This window comes from Achroia grisella, unplaced genomic scaffold, assembly GCF_030625045.1.
Source record: "Achroia grisella isolate CSIRO2021 unplaced genomic scaffold, CSIRO_AGI_Agris_v1 utg1245, whole genome shotgun sequence".
Classification (NCBI taxonomy): Eukaryota; Metazoa; Arthropoda; class Insecta; order Lepidoptera; family Pyralidae; genus Achroia; species Achroia grisella.
This window is the reverse complement of record NW_026712606.1, coordinates 1,882,019-1,902,715: the sequence shown is the minus strand read 5'-3', so window position 1 is coordinate 1,902,715 and position 20,697 is coordinate 1,882,019. Positions and strand designations below refer to the sequence as shown.

The 20,697-nt window shown below is 30.3% G+C and overlaps 1 protein-coding gene across 1 annotated transcript; it reads left to right on the top strand.

Annotated features, from left to right (window-relative positions):
- The first annotated feature begins 4,690 nt into the window (after positions 1-4,690).
- LOC131854796 (achaete-scute complex protein T3-like) lies at positions 4,691-6,195 on the top strand. Its single transcript, XM_059205958.1, has 2 exons — positions 4,691-5,543; positions 5,849-6,195. The coding sequence occupies exon 1, from the start codon at positions 4,823-4,825 to the stop codon at positions 5,534-5,536; it is 714 nt and encodes a 237-aa protein (XP_059061941.1). The 5' UTR covers positions 4,691-4,822; the 3' UTR covers positions 5,537-5,543; positions 5,849-6,195.
- The last annotated feature ends 14,502 nt before the right edge of the window (positions 6,196-20,697 follow it).

Sequence of the window (20,697 nt, the reverse complement as noted above, 5' to 3'; positions counted from 1 at the left end):
TGTAAAAATATTACAACCACAATTTTGTTTGGCGCTTTAATTTGCGAAATATTATAACTTTTAATGTCTGCCGCTCGTTACGGAGTGCGTGTTAATGTCAATTGTGATTTTAATACGTGTCCATTGCACTGGAGGTTTTATTGTGTCATTGCAATTTTTATTATTACATCAATAAAAAGTAATGAACATGATTTCTTCTATATATAAGCTAACTAGCTATGCCCGCGGTTTCACCCGCGTGAAATTTATAGCGTATGTGTTATTCTGATATAGAAGCTATATCACTAAAGTTTCAACAAAATCCGTTCAGTAGCTTCTGCGTGAAAGAGTTAGTAATAAAAGTATGGATATTTGATCCATCCATATTCACAAACTTTCGCATTTATAATATTAATAAGATTAACCATGTACGAATTTGGTTTTTTAATAGTGCCTTTTTCAGTCGTATTTTATTACTTATAATAATTGGTAAATGTATTATTAATTTTATTTATTTATTTATCAATTCTAGATTAATTAAAGACTTACAACGTTAAATACAGCATTATCACAAAGATCTTAGTTTAACATCATACTGAAATACAGGTTGACTGAATCCATATAGACTTTTTATAACGTCTCTTTCAAAATAAAATATTGACCTATTAAAGCACATGTGGTTAAAGCAAATTTCTGAGACTATAGTTGTAATCGAGCCGTGTCTATACACAGACAGTGTAGATTTTTTTTTATTTATAATAAATAATAATCATCTACACGTTCTGTTACACAGATCAAAAAATCATTTTAGAATATTTGCCTGCTTGTCTGATATTTGTACAAGCTAATCTCAGTAACGATGAACCGATCTGAATATGGTTTTTACTGATACAATTACCGTATTTCTCTCGAATCGATATTAAATAAAAAAGTTATAACCGATTAACACGTGTCCGAAGTCAAAGACGTCGCTAGTAATAGTTATACAATACACTTATCAACAATAACACCAAAAATAAACAAATGATACACGTTTGTAATCTGTGGGTGGTGCATTCCCCTCACAATGACTTATGTATTCTTATTGGAAACCTTCACTAATTCTATAAATTGGCCGGTAACAAGTAACTCAATCTCTTTGATCGAGTTAACATATCGACATCATTTAGAACCATTCACCAATATTGTGTTACATTTTAACCCACTATTGTGTTCAATAGTAGATCAAAATTAAACATTAACTTGAAAAATAAAAGATAAGTATATCAATAATAAATTGCTAGGTTTTAATTTATTAATATATTGAAAATTAATATATTGGCGTAACCAATAGTATTTAAAATTCACGATATAATATTCTATCCTATGTTCAATAACCGTAGCGTATCCATATCCAGCGATTACTTATTATAATCGTAATAACAAATGAATTACATAAGGAACCCATTATCACCTCCCCGCAGGTTATATCCGGCACAAAATCACGGGGTTCAAACCCCATTAGATGACTAGGCGAACTCGACCTCGTTACTAACCTTAAATTAATTTATATACGATAAATGTAGATACTACTGCATATAAGATTCAAATTTAAAATTACAATTTTAGTAAAGCTTTATAAAAGTTAAAAAATCTTAAATGGAAAATAATTTGTTTTTCAAATTCTGTAAAAGATAAATAAATAGTTGCCACCTTAATTAGTTTCCATATTTTAATTATTTATCTAATATTTGACATTATATTTTTGAATTACGAATTCCTTTTTAGCAAATATTTAATGGCATTTTCAATTGATCATAAACGGTATTTGTATTGAAATTCGAAATTCGAATTGAAATTAATTCAGTACTACATTACATACATAGAAGTCTACAGCCACCCAATACCATATTATATCAATGCAGTTTCGTCTGGGGCGCTTCGGATCTAAGTCGCATTCTTGACTTCATTTCAGTATAGCCTAGATAGATTATTGACATTATAATGAATGATCTGATTAAAACAGTAAGTATAGTAATAACCAAACAATCAAAAGTAATTAAATAAAGTACATAATGATAAATGTTCAGACTAACATATTTACAACATAATAAGACTAAAAATTACTCAGGTCTGCAATTACTTGGTGAAATTCAATCTACCAAACAAATTATCAATTTTGTGATGCAGTGTGTAATTTCTTTGTTAAACGTTAAAGTTCTAAGACAAAATTAATTGTATTGATGAGTTGTATAATTAAAGGAGCCAGGAGATTTTTATTGTGACCGTAAAGTAATTGCTTATTTCCAAGAACAATTATGCTGGGAAAGTCTCAGGGAGTCTCACCCATCGCAATGGGAGGTAGCGGGCACAACATTGTTTGTAACAATGAATCAATTAGTTAATCAATGAAACAATATTTTACTTGGTTAAATAGATCTTTATATAGGCACTTTTAATGGTTATTTGATAATATGGTTTTTCGATTGTATGGTAATACCGCATAATATTTCAGATTATTTAAAATTACGTGCATGATTAGCTTAGTAAAGTCTAGTAAAAACTTCATTGTAATAAAATATCATACTGAACTTAGCCCGCTTTCTTTCCTGAAGAAGAAATCCTAACTAGCCGTAGCATCTTACCCCTATGAATAACATGTAGACATACATCATTATAACCCTGTAGATTTACAATTATTTAAACTATTTTTGGCCAGTAGTAATTGTTAGCCTACTATAGAAGTTTACTTCCCCGACTTATATCCAAAAGAGTTTGTGTTCAAATCTTGCGATACAAAAAAATATTTATATTTCTAGAAGGAAAGAAACACCAAACAAATTAAGAAAATAATCAGTACAACACCAGTGACATTGTAATCTAATATACCAAGCAAAAGTGGATATGTCAAGTTTTGCGATTACCATTATTTCGACTATTTGGATCCAAACATGTTTTTATATTCTTTTATAAGTTTAAATTATTTTTTAAATTATTTTCCGGTAATCATACTTCTATATTACAAACTGCGCGAATCCATACAATACTAATTACAAATATACGGACCATACTTGTACGGTGACAACAGTCAGATGCACCGTTTCGGTTTAATTAATAAAGTGAAACTAATAGAATGATCGTTATTCGGTCCAAACGTGAGTGAGAATGTTGACGGCGGGCTTTGATCAGAAAGCCGACATATATTAGAAAGAAATGCAATTCATAGCGTGTTTGTTTTGGAACTAATTGATGACGAGATTTCACGAGATGGTTTAAAACTCCGAAGGTTGTCAACGCGGCGGCTCTCAGGTACTCAAGCACATTTTGTAAGAAAAATATTTCTATAATCATTAATGTTTGAAAGTCTAATAACTTTGTACTAAAATAAAACATTCTTATAATGGTATGTTGTAAAAGGAATGTATAAGTTTTAACGCAAGATCTTAGACAAATTAAATGGAAATTATGTCATAAGTATTTTAATTAACAACTTACATAGAAAATATTTAAGAAAAGTCTGTTTGTAATATTTAGATTAGAATTAATTTAGAAATTTCATTGTAATAAAATTACTATACATATTCATAAAACAGAGTTGTTAGTAAATACATTTGATATTTATTACTGACTTTTTGTATTGTATTTTCGACTATATATTTTTTTAATTTACACTTATTATTGCCGCAGTAATTGATATAATTTTTACACATTTATTTAGCACGTTTTCACTATATTGCATTTATTTTATAACCCAAGTATATTTGTATTAATAATAACAGTATTTTAATAAAAATATTTATAATGTTTTGGTTGTCGTAAAAGTTTGAATATGTCCATATTTTTACTGATAAAAATTCGATAAACAGTGGTACGACTTTAATCCGGAAAGTTTGAGTTGGCTTTATGAAAAATTCTTTTACTCGGCACGTTTAATAAGATAGTTGGGGAAAGATAACACTCATGTGGATTCTTAATGCGATTGATTTATTCAAAGTGTACCGAAATCGATAGGGCGATTATAACGTATTATTGCTGTGCCCTTTAAGAAAACCTGTTTATGTGCTATAAACTCTTAAAACTTATGATATTTTTAATTTATACATTAATCATTATATATTGACATGATTAGTACCAAAAAAAATCACGATAAGGTATTATTAATTGTTAATGTCTTGGTAAGACAGCTTTCCGAACGAGTGGTAGATAAAAAACAAATTGTTATGACTATTCAAAAGTGCTTAAATTAAGTTTATTTGTAAATGATTTTCTATTCTATTCTATTCTATTCTATTCTAACACTTGATTTGCCCTACAAACCTAACAACAAATAATATTAATTTAGTTTTGTTCACTAATCTATCTATTATTTTATCTCTGGGTCACGACGCTCTCTAGTTTCTTTCTTACAAAATCATATAACTTCCTGTTTAGATGTTTAAGTGCTACGTCATATCGTATGTTGAAATTAACGTAGAAATTTTTATTTACCTATACCTACAATGTATGTATTTTTAAAATATAACTCAATGTTTATATTATTCAGTGGTCAGCAAAAACCGGGCACGCGTTAGCCACCAACCACCTCTTCGTCCGTGCCGCGCTCCCCTATCCATTACGCCAGGTACGGACCCGCACGTACTCGGGGAAGGGATGATCGAAAATAATAGGGGAAGAGAATTTTAAAATTTATATTTTTTTGCAGCCGGCGCAGGTGATATAACGTGTGCGCGTGCGCCGGCGGCTCACTTGTACGCGAAGCTCCGTTGCCGCCGCTCGCGCACAACTTAAAGCTCTCTAAAGCTTCCCTTATCGTGCAGTGCTGTTTCGATCGCATCGCCGACCGGTCGCGCGACCCATCTCAATCATGCTACAAGAAATTCAACTCGTTCAAGGTCAGACGAACTATGTCGTTGTATCTTCTGGATATCCATCAACGACAGTAAAGACAGCTATGGAGAAGAGGAACATACCAATCGCTCCTGCTCCGGAGAAGAATTATGTCACACATGACACACCTCCAAATCTGCAATATAGAAAAAAGGTCCACTTTAGAACTAATCCGTATACTGGACCTCAGGCTGTATCAATCGCTCGACGCAACGCCCGTGAACGGAATCGCGTAAAACAAGTGAATGATGGTTTTAATGCATTACGACGACACCTCCCAGCTTCTGTGGTCGCTGCATTATCCGGTGGCGCTAGACGTGGTTCCGGCAAAAAACTCAGCAAGGTTGACACACTGAGAATGGTTGTCGAGTACATAAGGTATCTCCAGCAATTATTGGAAGACGGTGACGCAGCTTTAGGCATTACTCGTGACCAGGAAAATAGAGAAAATATTCCGAACAGTACTAATACTCAACCAATGACTTCTATGGATATGGACGATGGATTTTTTTACGGAAGTGGATCACCTTGTTCTGAAAAAGCAGGTTCTCCAGCACCTTCGGAATGTTCTTCAGGAGTTTCATCAGCGTATTCGAATGTAGATCGTTACGAGGTTACCACACAACAGCATCTGGGTCCTATGGATGAGGATGAATTATTAGACGTCATCTCGTGGTGGCAACAAAAATAGCAATATGGTAAGTTATACTTTTCATACTTTTCGTATTTATGAAAAAAAACCGAAGATAATATACAACAATAGATTTCAGCAAATTATTGTGAAAGGCTGTTAAGCAAATGTAGTCTAATATTAATTAATCTTAATATTAAAAAATTAAATAATAGCTTTACTTACTTACTAAATTTTATATTTAATAGTTAGTTTTTTTTTATATTTAATATTTTAATAGTTAGGCAGAGAAAAGAAATTGTTACTCCAATTAAAGTGTAATTATCAACTGGTAAAAAACATGTAATATATTTGTATTTCTTTTGTTCACAGGTCAAATAACTGCAATATTGGACGATTCCCTCCGATAATACGTGCATTATTTTTGCATTTATTTTGAATAAATACGAAAAGACTCTTGTAAATCTAGTCAAACCAGTAGTGCCTTACCGTGGATGTGTTTTCTAAGCAAGTATTGAAACATCGAAGTGCTAATGAAATTTCCACTTTCGTCTTAGTTTTGTCATTTGTTACCTGTTAATTAAACTTATTGAGGCTTTGGAATTCAAGCAATTGTACAATTTAAGTACTTTTAAAGCCCATGAACAACTGTAAATATTAGATATTAATCTTAATTTAAGGTATAGAAATAAATTATTTATTGAATTTGTGAATGTTCATTTTTGTTTTTTTTTATTCGTCACAAGTCAGCATTTATTTTATATATCTGTAAGTTCCACTAAGAAGAGATCTAATAACATAAGAAGGAGTTTTAAATTATGATTTAAAACCTATATAAAAAATTATTCCCTTTTATCTTTCTACACAAGTTAATGATACACTCTTGATGGAAAACGATAAGGTATCTTTATATCCGGAGACATGGAAGTCACAAATTACTCTACATTATTCCTAATGCGTAGCCATTCTCAACAATTAATATATTTCCGTATGACTGAATTAGTCTTCGTATTAATAATTACAAAACAATGTTATCCTTCAAATCCTAATACAATCATCAATGACGACGAGTTTGTACTATTGTACAGACATACATTATTTATATCATATAATACAAACACTTTTGTCAAAATAAAACCAGGATTTACAAATTGGTTCATAATACTTAGAGCTACCTAGCAGGGTATTAAGTAAATAAGTATTTTAATATGAACAAACTATGTATGTGAATGTACACAACTAATCCATGATCTCTGAATTATTGCCATAATGTAAATACGTCATTTCATTGTTAAATCCATAACGAGGTAGGTAACCTTTATATATATTTACCACTACATATATAATGTCCATTTATATATAACATACGTCATTTTATGAGATTTTAGATAAAATTTTAATATCATAATCATGAATACTAACATTTGTACTGTGCGTGGAATCAAACTCGAGGCCATCAGCATAAGGCGGTGTGCTAAATAAACTGCTAGAACACCTTAAACCGAAAATTCGCTTCAAAAATAGTTCGCTTAAAATAATTATTTAAATTGTACTGAATCGATTCTAGGAAATATTATCCAATCTTTGTTCAAAGTGTACACAATAATTGCGACTTTCTATCAAGAAGTCCATCAGCTTATATACAAGTCCAAAAAAATATAAAAGAATGTAATATTTAAGATTGCCGCAAAATAATTCTTCAAATTGTATTGAAATGGTTCTATGAAATTCGGTCCAGTCTTGATTCACTCCAGTAATTAGTTCATTAACCTCGACTGCATGCCCTTTTTGTCCTTTCATTGAGCTTATTAAGTTCCGTGCTGTGCTTCTGGACGTTGATTGAGAAATGAGAGAAAGTGGTTAGCTAATCAATTGTCAGTATAAAATAATTAATTATTATTTCAGTTATTTAATTTATTTCTTTCTCTATTATTATTCGAAATTTTCATTTATTTGTAGTAAATCCCTACTGTTTGCTATTATATTTAGATTCACATTTGTAAATTACCATTAAAATATTTATACCTATGTTTCAGTTCATATTATGATTATTGTAAAGACGTGTGAATTGAAACTTATTACTGACCTATTATGATTTGTCAAGTTAATTTATGTTAAAGTATTATATTGAAATAATTTATATTCTGAAAATTTTAGAATACGTATAAAGTACACACAGTCTTCACTGACTCACTGGCTGATTAAATTAATTTTAATTTAATTAAAAACTGAAATAGATCATATCCTTAATTATCATCAGATATTTTGATCCATTATTTTAGGTAAATCACGCGAAAAAAAATCGCAACGTACGATTTTTGGACTGAAACATGCAGCAGCGAGTGATGAAAAATACGCTCCCTTTCTTATCTTTTCCTGTACCTATTATTAATGCTAATAATCTGACGATATTCAGGAGAAAGACCATTATCACGTAAATTAAAAAAAAATACAAACAGAATGTGCAATAAATGATTTGTTGACCTGCAAAAATGTCTGAAATTCATGCATTCTTGTATCAGTCAGCTCTTCATTTAAGTTGGTTGTCATTTCTAATCCATAATATCCCGGACTATTGAGACAACAATTTCATATAAACAACGTATATCTTGTGTCAATGCTGTTATTAACCTTTATATCATAAATCAACGTTGCCCAGATGTGAATTAGCCGATACGATCGCAACGAAATATTTCCTAAAAATAAAAAAATACCTCACACGAGCCCAATCAACCATTATTATATGACACAAGATGAGGGCAGATTCTATTAATTTATAACCAATGTGGGTGGATAAACTGACATTATTTTTTTATTAGTCGCGGAACACGTTCACATGAATAACTGTAATTTCATACGCATTTATTAAGTCGTATAACTAAATTATTGCAAGGGTTATGAGTTGCAACAAAAAATACTGAAAACGAATACAATTTACAAAAAAAAAATTACCCACGACTTCGATAGGGAAGTATTGAGCAAGACAGCAACTAGCATACATCTAATAATGGACATCCCATATATTGACGTAATATTCGTAATTCACTATTGATGACGGTTGCCACTGTTCTTCAAGTGGGCCAAAGTTTTTCGCCAATCCAATTACAATAAGAAACTAAGATATATTGCAAATATTAGATGTGATAATTAAGAAGAATATCAAGCCTTTGTTATCGTAATTAATACAAATTTGGCTATTGGAGTTAGAGTTTCCTAATAATAATTTTAATTTATTTCACATATTTTATACAAATAATTTAATTTAGGTCCTTGACTTCTAATGAGTAAACCACTAAATGTATTTCTACCCATCTTTGTCTCTGCGCACAATGTTTTTCAGTTCAAATAATTGCGATCTCCTTTGCAGGAAGATTGAGAAAGATGAAATCTTAATTCTGCACTGGTGATTTTTGGAACTATACTTAAAATATCATCTTTTACTTTTGTGGGTTTACCGAACTTCGTTTTTGGTAGAAATATAGATTATTGTCAAAATTGTACTCGTAACATGAATGATACGGTGGTGCTTTTTCTAGGAAATATGACAAGTGAAACTTCTAATTTATATGTCTACGTAAATTATATTTGATCCGTTCATTCGAGCCTTCGAAAAAATCTCTCGTTATTAAACTTTACGCGTGTGACCGGCCGTGTTACCCGACTGTATATAAAAAAATGTTATTGTTTTGATAAAAAATGACATGCCATGCAAGCATCTGATAATAGGCGTAGGCGGGGTCCCAACAAAAGAGAATTGGTTAACACCAAACCAACACAATACGGGTTGAAGTTTTGATTCGGGTGTAAAATTAAGTTTTCTAACATCGGTCTCCCTTTGTTTGTTCGTTTTTTTCATGTCACACTTCCCGGACAATACTATTATATACGACTATTTGTTTTACAAATGATTGGACTGTCAGAAGATTACTGTTTATAAAATATAGCTTTCATTCTAATTGTACTATAACGAGGTCGTTATATATAATTTGCGAAATTAGATCCTCAAATTCTTTTCCATTGTTATCTTCAATATTATTTAATAAATTGGTAAAAAGTTATGAAAAAGACATTTCGAAATGAGATAATATCGAATCACGTATCGTTATTAGGCATTAATCAAGGGTCGTACCTATCTCCGAGACTTCCTGCGCTCTCGGTAACATAAAGGCTGCTTTTAGGGGGTTTATCTTGCTAATGATGTTTTACGATGTGGCTCCATTCCGCGTTATCGCTAACGTCGCCTACGGTAGCCGATAGGCATTACTTTTCAACGACAATTTCTTAAATAAACGTCCTTATGTACATAAATTTAGGGTTGTGATGGCACGTAATTAATTGGTTGATGAAGAATTGATGAGTAGTAGCGTCTTCCCATCAACTGTACCTTTGCCGCCTCTCATATCGGAAAGTAGCTTAATTGACGGATTGCAGTAGCCGCAAGATTAGTGCTCTTTTTGTGTGACATTCGAACTCTTTTGTAAGTTATCTCAAGATAGTAGTTTACGGTCGGCCGGCATGCTACGGATAATTTCTTCAGCATCGATGATTTTTCCTATATGTGTACCTTTTTAATACATGTATAATTAATATAAAGTCAGAATTATGTTAAAGTAATTGTAAGTATAATATATGAATAGTCTTTGAAAGGCATTACGGAACACATAGATACTACTTTACTCAGGTAAAGTAGTATCTATGTGTTATGTCTATGTGTTATATTGTCACATAAAATCAGTTTTATGTGACAATATAGCCTATATTTATTCAAAGCTAGAGATAGGTTTACCACAAAGAATTTCCCTGTGTATGGTATTCCTCTTTTCGTAGACAATAATATTCACATACATAAAAATATGTAGTGTCCAGTACCTGTTGTACTGGACACTGCATATTTTTAGTAATCTTACTAGGAAGTTCCGTTATAACTTCAAAGTGTTTATCTATTGTGTCGATATATAAAAATTAGTAACATTTCTCCTTAATGTGTCTTCACACCACTTCTCTCTATAATATTCTAAATATTCCAATTGAATATTTCGGCCAGAGAGAACAAAGGCCGGCTACACGGCTGTCGGGCGCATTAACGCCCTACCACAATAAATCCAGGAGGTCTGTCGCCAAAGGGCTAATTACTCTGAATATCGGTTGATATACTGTCTACTTAGGAGCCGTGATGTATGACCATATACAAAGGATCGGACGCCGTATCCCGCGGGCAAAATACAACGATTATAAATAATCATGTTTAGGATAACGATTATTGAGCTTACCGAATACCGATGGGTGTCGCTAGTTGGGTTTAGGAAGTGAGAGGAGATATGAATTCATTACATATATCTCAAATAGACTCTAGCATAAAATTCATATAATATCAATAAAAGTAATCCAAAACTAGGAAAGTATTGTTTTTTAACGGTATTAGCTAAGTCTATTAATACCATCGGACTTCACTTCAATTTCAGTATCCGTTTAGTCGTGAAAATGAAAGAAATAACAGACAAACGTCTGTTTGTTATATAAACTGTAACATTTATAAGTGTTTCAAGGAAGTAGATCCATTTTTGGAAAATTCTTCTATCATCATTATATCAACACGTAATATATAGCAAAACCTTTGTACCTTTTACTTTTACGAAAATTACGCGGACGGAAGAGTATGAAATTTAGCTCACTTACAGCTTATATTGGGAAGGAGTGCAAATTGCTAATATACTTTTTTAATTATGTATACAAATATATTAAATCAATAAAAAAGCAACACATACATAAATACACAACAATATCATGTATATGTCATACGCATAAAGTCTTTAACAATATAAACTTAATTTTCAAACTTATAATTGAACTTGATTATGGTAGAATTTCAACCATTTAGCGACCACTAGTATGTTTAAATGTGAATTAGGTTATTAGTATACTATAAACTGTAAATGAAATGTACATTTAACACATGCATGTTTATTTTATACCATAAAAATCTCAGTGATTCTGTGAATGAATGTATAACGTACCTACCTGCTGGAGTAACGTACAGTAATATCTTTTGAATCGTCATCGAGTGAGATATCCACAATGATGGTATTGTCTGCGTGCGCGCACAATAGCGCACATGATCTAGATTAGTGATGCGCATTGTGTCGCCAAAGGGTTGCGTGCTTTGTGCTCCACAAACGGTGCGCCCTCGCATAATGCGCCGCTGCCCGCAAACATCTCGATACATGATTCGCACGGATTCTATGAATTTGTAAAGAAAATAAATATAACTTCTGACAGGGGTCCAAATGCGATTCTTTCTTTTAGTGATCCGCAATGGTTATATTAAACTTATTTTATTAAAAAAATACCTTTTACTTTACCCACATTTATTACTTTTACGACCTTAGTTATTATTGTAGTGTTCATAGAAAAGAAAACAAAATATATAGAAATATAATGTTTTTTTTAAATATACCAAATGCATTATTAATACATTTAAATGGGTTTTAACTATATTAATAATTTGTACTGTACGTAAAAGTTTAAAAAAGTGGACCAAATACAGTATTATTATTATTTTTTAATTGTAATTAGTAATGTATATCGTATAATATCTATTTGGTGTATTTATATACAAAATATTATATATATATATATATAAAACGTTTAAAAAGTCTGGTTTTTTTATAGGTAAAAATAATGTAATTTAATATACTGCTGAACCCTTTTGGGCCATACGGAACAGTGAACCTTTTATGGATTTAGCATTATGGAGCCATGCTGAGCGAAATAATGTAATAGCGTGGACACATGAAGATTTCATGTTCTCACGAATTGTGGAGTTGTAGAATACATTAGTATAAACTAAAATTTCAATTATGATTACATGATAATGCGTTTAAAATTCAAATTAATTTAAAAGAAGATGACAGTAATATTTATATGAATATTTAATTGATTTGGTTTCTTTCTTCGACTTGAGATTTTTATGAGATGTTTTAAATCTGCTGAAAAATATAAATATATTTTTTAATAAATATAAACACTTAAATATGTGTGTGTGGAAGTTAGCATCACAGAATACTTTACATTATGTTTTATAAGAGTTAAATTTTCGTAAGGACAGTGCTCTTTATAAAAGTTGAAACAAAATTGTATCAAATAACGATACAGCTCCTAATGGTTCTAAAGAAGAAAATTTTGTACAGTGTTTATTTTAAGTGATTACACCTATGTGTAATCATTGTATACAACACTGTACATAATTGTAATTTTAAGTGATTGTCATCACTACATATCGTCATATATATATATCCTACGTGTCGTCAGTACATAATCACTTAAAATTAATATAAACTAACATAACTAGTAACTACCTATTTCGGGAGAAAACTTTCAAAATGAATCTATGCTCAAACAATTACAAATGTGCCGTTCTAAAAAATAATTGACATCAAAATTTAATGTAATCACTGGAGCAAGCCTGAATAGTTTTTAAACGTTACACCTAATTCGAAATTTAAATATTTAATTGTATCTGTGTTTTCAAGATTTTATTTTTATAGAATAACTAAATTAATTCCAAATTCAAATATTTTGAAACTATTCATATCTGAGTTTCTTTATAACAAACTATTCTCATTTCCCAGTACACAAATAGGAGAGTAACAATTACACACAATAAGTAAGGCGTGAAGGCATCACATCCCGCGCCAATCCTAACCACAATACCTTTGATAAGATCAAAACTCAGGCTTCAGTAGACAAATTGTTATCAAAACTATAATCTGCAAATATTTACAAAACATGTCATTCTTGTAGAATTATTGTAAACAGATGTACCATGAAATTGATTCTCGTATTCAGTAAGTAAAAGCACGGTGGTCTATTTTTTTATTGTATATACCTAATTCATGACAGTTATAAACTTAATATTTAATTTTGAAAATATTAATGAATAAATACTAAAAATATTTTCTACGAATGTCGAACATCGATATTTCAGTCACCATTATTTTTATGCTCTTAATTTCAGTACCTACATTACATCCATTATTAATAATATATATATATTTATAGTACCTATGTTACGTATATTTATGTAGACTAGATTTTAGATACAGATCACAAAATTTCGAGAATTTAAGTTAACGGTGTTTTAGTAGACATACAAGTGATTACTGTTTGTTAACAATAAGTTCAGGTATTATTACAGAGCTCAGTTCTTTTATTTAATGGTGTATTAAAAATAGTTCAGTTTTACTTAATCTATATTACATTAGAACATTACAGCGCTTCGCAGGAATTTTCATTATTAGCAACAGTAGTTCAGGCTATGCATAAATAATATAGTTTATCAATATAGTTTATACTACTTATAAGGACAAGCTTTATATATATATATATATACATATAAGGTATAAAGAAAAAGAGATTCACGAGCTGTTTTTCATATGTTTTTCATGTGTATCATCAGATGTTTGTCATATACCGAAAGTATGGTTTCACTTTGTGGACAAAATGTACTTGTTAAAAACTTGAAAATTGATATCTACCAGATACGTAGGTAGGTAAACAGATTTTCTATATAAAAATAAGTAATAAAAAATAAATATCTATTTACACAATATACCTAATGCCATTCAGTAATTTAAAATTATGGGAAGGATTGTATAAACTTATCTCAACCTCAACATCTCAATCAATTACTAAATTATAAATATTACGATGTCGCGAGAACTTGCGGTTAACACAAAGTGGGCTGAATTAAATTGTTGGGCAGATGTTTGGATTGGTAGCAAGGTGTCCCTTAGCTCTCAGGTGTCCGTTTGGAGTGGCACAAGCCACAGGACTGTCATCGAGTACAGTCGATACCACAAGTATCCATAAAGATTACAATTATCCACAAGTAACTATAAAATTAATTAAAAAAAAGGAATTATATTTGTTGTCATACCTTTATATGATATTTCTGTAGTTCGCCTTTTATGATTATTATATAAAATAACCTTTATTTAATACTATAATATTTTATCTTTACATTGTTTCTATATTTTTTTAAATAAAATACCCAGCAATCGAATGCATGCGTTCGATGTCACACTTGTACATAGGTATATTTATACATACCTTTCTAATACAGAAACATTCATTCATTCATAACTTAAGAGCTACGCTCTTGTCGGTGGAGCTCTTGCCACTTTTCGCGATCTTCCATCATGCTCTTTAATTCTTGATACGACACGACTCCCATTTTGTCCTCAGTTTGTTTGATGTAGCTATTCCTTGGTCTTCCCCTCCCACTCTTTCCTTCTATTTTCCCCTCAATAATAATTTTCATGAAATTATAGTGCCGAAAACATAGTTAGTTCAGAAACATAGTTAACATATATATTTAAAACTAATTTCATGTTTAAAATTTTCTTAAATACATTTTTCTTCCCTATCATACCATGTATCTTCACTGGATTTTTTTAATAACATCCGGCCCAATATACACTGGTCGTGCGAAAGTAGCACGAGACACTAAAACTTATCATATTTTGCTTTATCGCTTCTTTAAAATGTAACATTTTCACATATGAAACAACGCATGTAAAATTGACCATGATAGCTACTTATTAATATTAATTCACATATAAAATTTTATAGCTGGTTTGAAGTTGTGGCGAATTTACTTACATTGCGGTGCAACGCTGTTTTTTCATTCCTCCGTCCATTTTCTGCTGCTGCTAGTATCAAAGGATACAATATAAATGTTAGTCGTTCTACTATGCCATTAATATTAAAAAAACTTAATATTGTGTAGAAATTTAAAAGAAAATCGGAGGGAAGGTTTCTTTCCGTTAGATAAATTGCTCGCATTGAAATTACTTGAACACAAAAAAAGTATATTCAATTATTTTGAAATATACCTTATACGTATCAACCGTTCTTACAACATTTTATATTGTGAATGTAAAGAATCGTCTGTTACCTCCTGAAATGATACACAATGCAAACAAAACTGTACCCACACCTTTAAAAAGTAATTCAACGTACATCTTTAATGACCTTTATTTAGTTAAGCATTAATTTTTATACCTATTTGAAATATTACTTAATAAGTTGCAGACGCCTGAAATACATGCACATAAGTCAACGGCGACTCGTAGTTAGTCAATAATAATAATTATATAATTGTTAAAAGCTGATAATGTACAATATATACATATATATATGAATACATTTCATTGAAGAAATTTAATATTGTCACTCGTAGCAGATGATTATCCCCGTGCCATACCCAAATGTACGAAAGGTGTGCATCAACGGGTGAACTGCTTGAAATCATAAATGTTTACCGGTCAAATAGATGCCGATGTTTGCGCAAAAACTTTCTATCCACCCTTTCCTTTTGTGCAATTAAAACCTTTTGCGAAATTTGTACAATATGTCCTGTTTAGCGTATGCCGCACCATGCAGCTGTGAATTTTATATAATAATATCGACCTATTATGATTTTGCCGAGTACTTTCAAATAAATGAAATAAAATTTCTCCACTCAATAGTAACGCATGCGTAGTGTACAAGTAAAACTATTACAGCCATATTAAATAATAATATATATTTTTTTTCTTTAATGTTATTATTCACAAGTATCACTTTAATTGTTACTATCAAAAAATAAATCATTCGTACTTAATAAGTAAGATTTTTTGCTAAATGTAAAAAAATGAAAATTAAATATTGCTTTCCCTAATCTCATACAAAAGAAAATATTACCAAATAGTTTCGAAAATGTACCTTAGTAGAGATATCTTCGTATCTCACAATGGTACTCCTATACTTTCCCATTAATTCGTCAGAATTTGTATGACAATGAAACAGACGTAAAGCAAACAAGCAGCGGTCAGTCCAAGATATTTTATGCCATGGCGTTTACATTGGTGTTAACGAGGCATCCCTCTATAAAAGTTTTGTATTTCTACATAAATCTTTTCCATAACACTCAGAAGGAGACATTTGAATGCCGCCGTATAAATATTGTGCATTAATGAAATATCTTTATTACCCTGTAAAATGTAATAGGTATTAGAAATTCCCAATAGCATCTTGTTAAAGGGATTATACGTGATTTACTATTTTATAGATAGGTATATAATAAAATATGAATGTTTCTGAAATGCAAGTAAAGCCATAGGTAAATAAATAAATAATTGCTACACAAACTCTTCAAAATACTAACAACTTTTGGAGATACATATTCAAATTCAAATTCAAAAATCATTTATTCATGTAGGACATTTTAGCCGCTTATGTACGTCAAATTTTTATTATAATTTTCATTTTTTCCCTACCGTCCAGTTCGGTATAGGATCCAATTGAGAAGAACTGGCAAGCAACTCATTTGAATTACTTTTTTTTTAAAGCCAGTTTATTTAAAATGCATATGTATTTAGAACATTAAATGAAAATTCAGTATATAATAAAATCGTTTAGTGAGTAATAGTTTGCTCAAATTTAACAAGTAAATTTAAGGGTAATTCCATAGGTAAATAAATAAATAATTGCTACACAAACTCTTCAAAATACTAACAACTTTTGGAGAAATACATTTTCCATTGCTGAATGGATTTTCCTTAGACAGTCAAAAATTTACAGGTAGGTATTTTTATTAACACACTTCCTTATCAAATGCTAGATATGTTCTTAAAGATTTCCGTAATCATATAGTAGGTTATTCATTGGAAGCCAATATTTAACTCCTACATCTACTTATAAATTTCTTGAACGTTAGTAGTAACATTAGATATACTACACTCTTTATTGTTTCGTATACATTACACTTTGGTATACGTTAATTATCATAATCATCTCTATAATATCAATATAGGTTTTATCTATAATGTTTTATCTCTGACTTTATCAGTTGCGGTGAACAGTCTAATGTTTTTCTCATGTTCCTTCTTAATAGATTGCAACATTCCTTGTCTTTTTTTTTCAATTCTAAATTTATTGATTTTTTATTCACCTAAAAAGTAGAATCATATATGTGATTTACCTCATGGTTCGCAATATGTTTTGTTGTGAACAAAGTTTGGTTGATTATATAACGTACTCGATACCAAATACTCTTTTTTAAAACAAATTGCAAATGACCGTGTAGTTTGCGAAACGTACAAATTATAATTACAACTAATAAATGGTTTATACATAATCGCGGAGCTGTCAATTTTATGATAATTCTTAGTATCTGTGTAACGTAAATTAACCTATAGAGCTGTCACGCATGTCACATGCGCATGCTCAGAATACGATTCAGATAATAATAAAATGTTCGATAGAATCATATTAAACTGTTTTATTATTAGGAAATAGATTAAATTATTTTTTAAAGTCTTAAACCATTTACCAACTTTATTATTATTATTCTTTCATCTCATAAATAAATTAATAGTTAATATCGCACCCATCGCCTTTATTTTACACTTTCAAACTGTAAAAGCTATGATAAAATATAGGTCGTTCACTTAAGTGGCCGATAACGTGTACCTATCAAAATGGTTTCTTTCTAAATTAACACATTCAGGACAGATATCTTAATCTGTGTGGCGCCAAATCTAACAAGAATTTTTACCCTTTGATAAGAGTCCCGACGTCTTTATCAACTTGGCCTAGGGACGTATCTATGCAGGATAATAAAGTTGTTGTGCAAAAAATCTATCGCATCTTTTGTTCATGCCTTTTACGATCAGTACTTTTAGATAGACCACCCTCAAGATAAACGTGTTAAGTATTTTATTACGTACCATATTTCTTATTACTTCTTAGTTAAACTACTGCATATTTGCATGAGAAAATAATAAATTATGTGCTAATATACATGTTTGCTGATGTAAACAACCGCGATACGAATAACTTAATACCGATTTTATAAACAAATATCCCTTGATTAAAAAATGTTTATTTACTTATGCATATATTTAATGTACCTTTATTGTACTTAATACCTCGTTTACCCCAAAAATTATTTAGTTTAGGTCCCACTCTAAAACCCGATTAATTCATATTTGATACTTTTATAGCTCTAATTTTAATCAACCTAGAATAACTGTCAATATTAACTTCGAATATCTGTCTATCCTGATAAATCATCGTAAAAATGATAAAGAGGTAAGAAGTAACTGTTTATTGTATATTCATATACATATGATAATTTTACTAAAAAAAGTTATGTTTTAAAGAAACTCCAACTTAGTCTTGCAACATCAATTTTAAAGATTGATAATTACACTAGTAGATAGCAATGACAAAATGGTCATAATATTTGTGAGAATATAATAATATATTAATTTATAAAAATTATATAATGAATGGTACATTCACAGTGAAGAGACAAAATTCGTGTAATAATTACTGACAAGACGTGGGAAGTTGTTACCTACGGCAGCGCTCGCCATAAGCTACGTCGATAAATCACAATGTAATAACGCGTGATTTATACGGCATAAACGGACAATTAGGCTTAAATTATACATACAGTTAAGTATAAAATAAAATAATTGTTCTAGAAATATTCAAAGTATTAATACTATATGAATTTGGTCTAAGACCACTATGTGACCCATTCTGTGAAAATATTACGCTTAGATATATTGTCGTAACTTTGGTATGTAAAGTAAGTTTGGTTTGGGTCGATCTAACTTGGACTGCATTTTATCTTCTCGTTTAATTCCATTTCATTAAATGAATCAGTTACTGATATCCAATTTGAACTTTATTCAAAGTTATTGTACATATAATAACATAGTTTAATCAATTTTTACCATGTATTATTTAGTTTACATCAAGATTATTGATATAATAATATATAATATATAGAGACATAATGAAGTATTTTATACAGGAATAATATTTTATAATTCGCAACTTTATCTGCGTGCAATATTTTTATTAAGATCCTGTTATATTTGTTGTAGCATCATATTATTTAGCCTATAAGTCATGATAGCTAAATGAGCTATCCAACACAAAAAATATTTATAAAGAAACTTTTAATGCAAAGTAGTAGTTCCTGAGATTAGCACATTCAACCAACCAAACAAACAAACTTGAAGGGTTTTATAATATAAATACATATACTGTCTTTGAAATGAACCGGTAAAGTCCAAAAATATTGTAGCCATATTTCACACAGGGCAATAACTTTTGAAATATTAGACCAATTATAGACGTAAAAGGTTAAAAATAAATGTACCTTTACAAAAATCGCTAGCCCCGGGCCACGTTGCGGAGGGCCACTGTTTAGATCATGTTTAGAATATTTTTTACAACATTTTAGGGTACATTCATATTGTGGTAGATAGAAAGTTTTGTAAGAAATGTAAAAATATTTTAAGAGAAATAGAAGGCCTCTCATTTGTTTCATTTTTTGTGATCTATTTATTAGTTTTAATTATTTTATTTTATAACATAATTAGTGTTGACTTACAGAGAACTTTGAATAATTTAGATGATATTAATTTGGTAGTATTTTCAAAAACCAATGTATTATTGTAACTGAAACTGAATCCTGAACAATTATGATAATAATGGAGGGTAACTGGTAGCTGAAGTCACCATTATCACCTTAGATACCAGTTACATGTCGGCACATATATTAATTAAACTTGTGACTTTATATCATCTTATTCTAAAGAGTTCTATCTTATGAATATACCTTTACGAAGAATAGATGGTATCAATATGATTTATCGATCGGAACCATTTAACTGACCACTAAAACTAAACGCCGCTTGTTAGTATTCAGGCAAGATTTGCATCTAATTAGGATGTTAGATATTAAATTTGCCCGTAACCTACTCCATCAGATACATAATGGGTACCTAAAGTAAGGAAACTCTTTCTCTTTCTTTCTCGAGAATCTTTTTTTGTAATTGGTAGGCAAACAAGCTGACACTCCACATCATAGTAAACGGTAGTCGTCGCCTATATACATGAACCACTACGGACATCACGTTATCATGTGACATATGTGATACCATTCAAGAGGACTACGATGCCGTGGTTCTGATCCTATAATTTTATTACCTATTCGGGACCCTACAATCGAAACACAGAAAATACAAAACAAGCTGTTTGGCAATTGAAATAAGTGAGATTGAGGTAAGTAAAAGTAAAAGTGAGGTTGACAATTGGCAACTCCAATTTTTTTTAATATATATGTTAAACTGTAAATGTATATTTATTAAAAGTGTAAT

Coding starts and splice junctions, on each gene's coding strand:
- LOC131854796 (XM_059205958.1), top strand. CDS start 4,823: ATGCTACAAGAAATTCAACTCGTTCAAGGTCAGACGAACTATGTCGTT.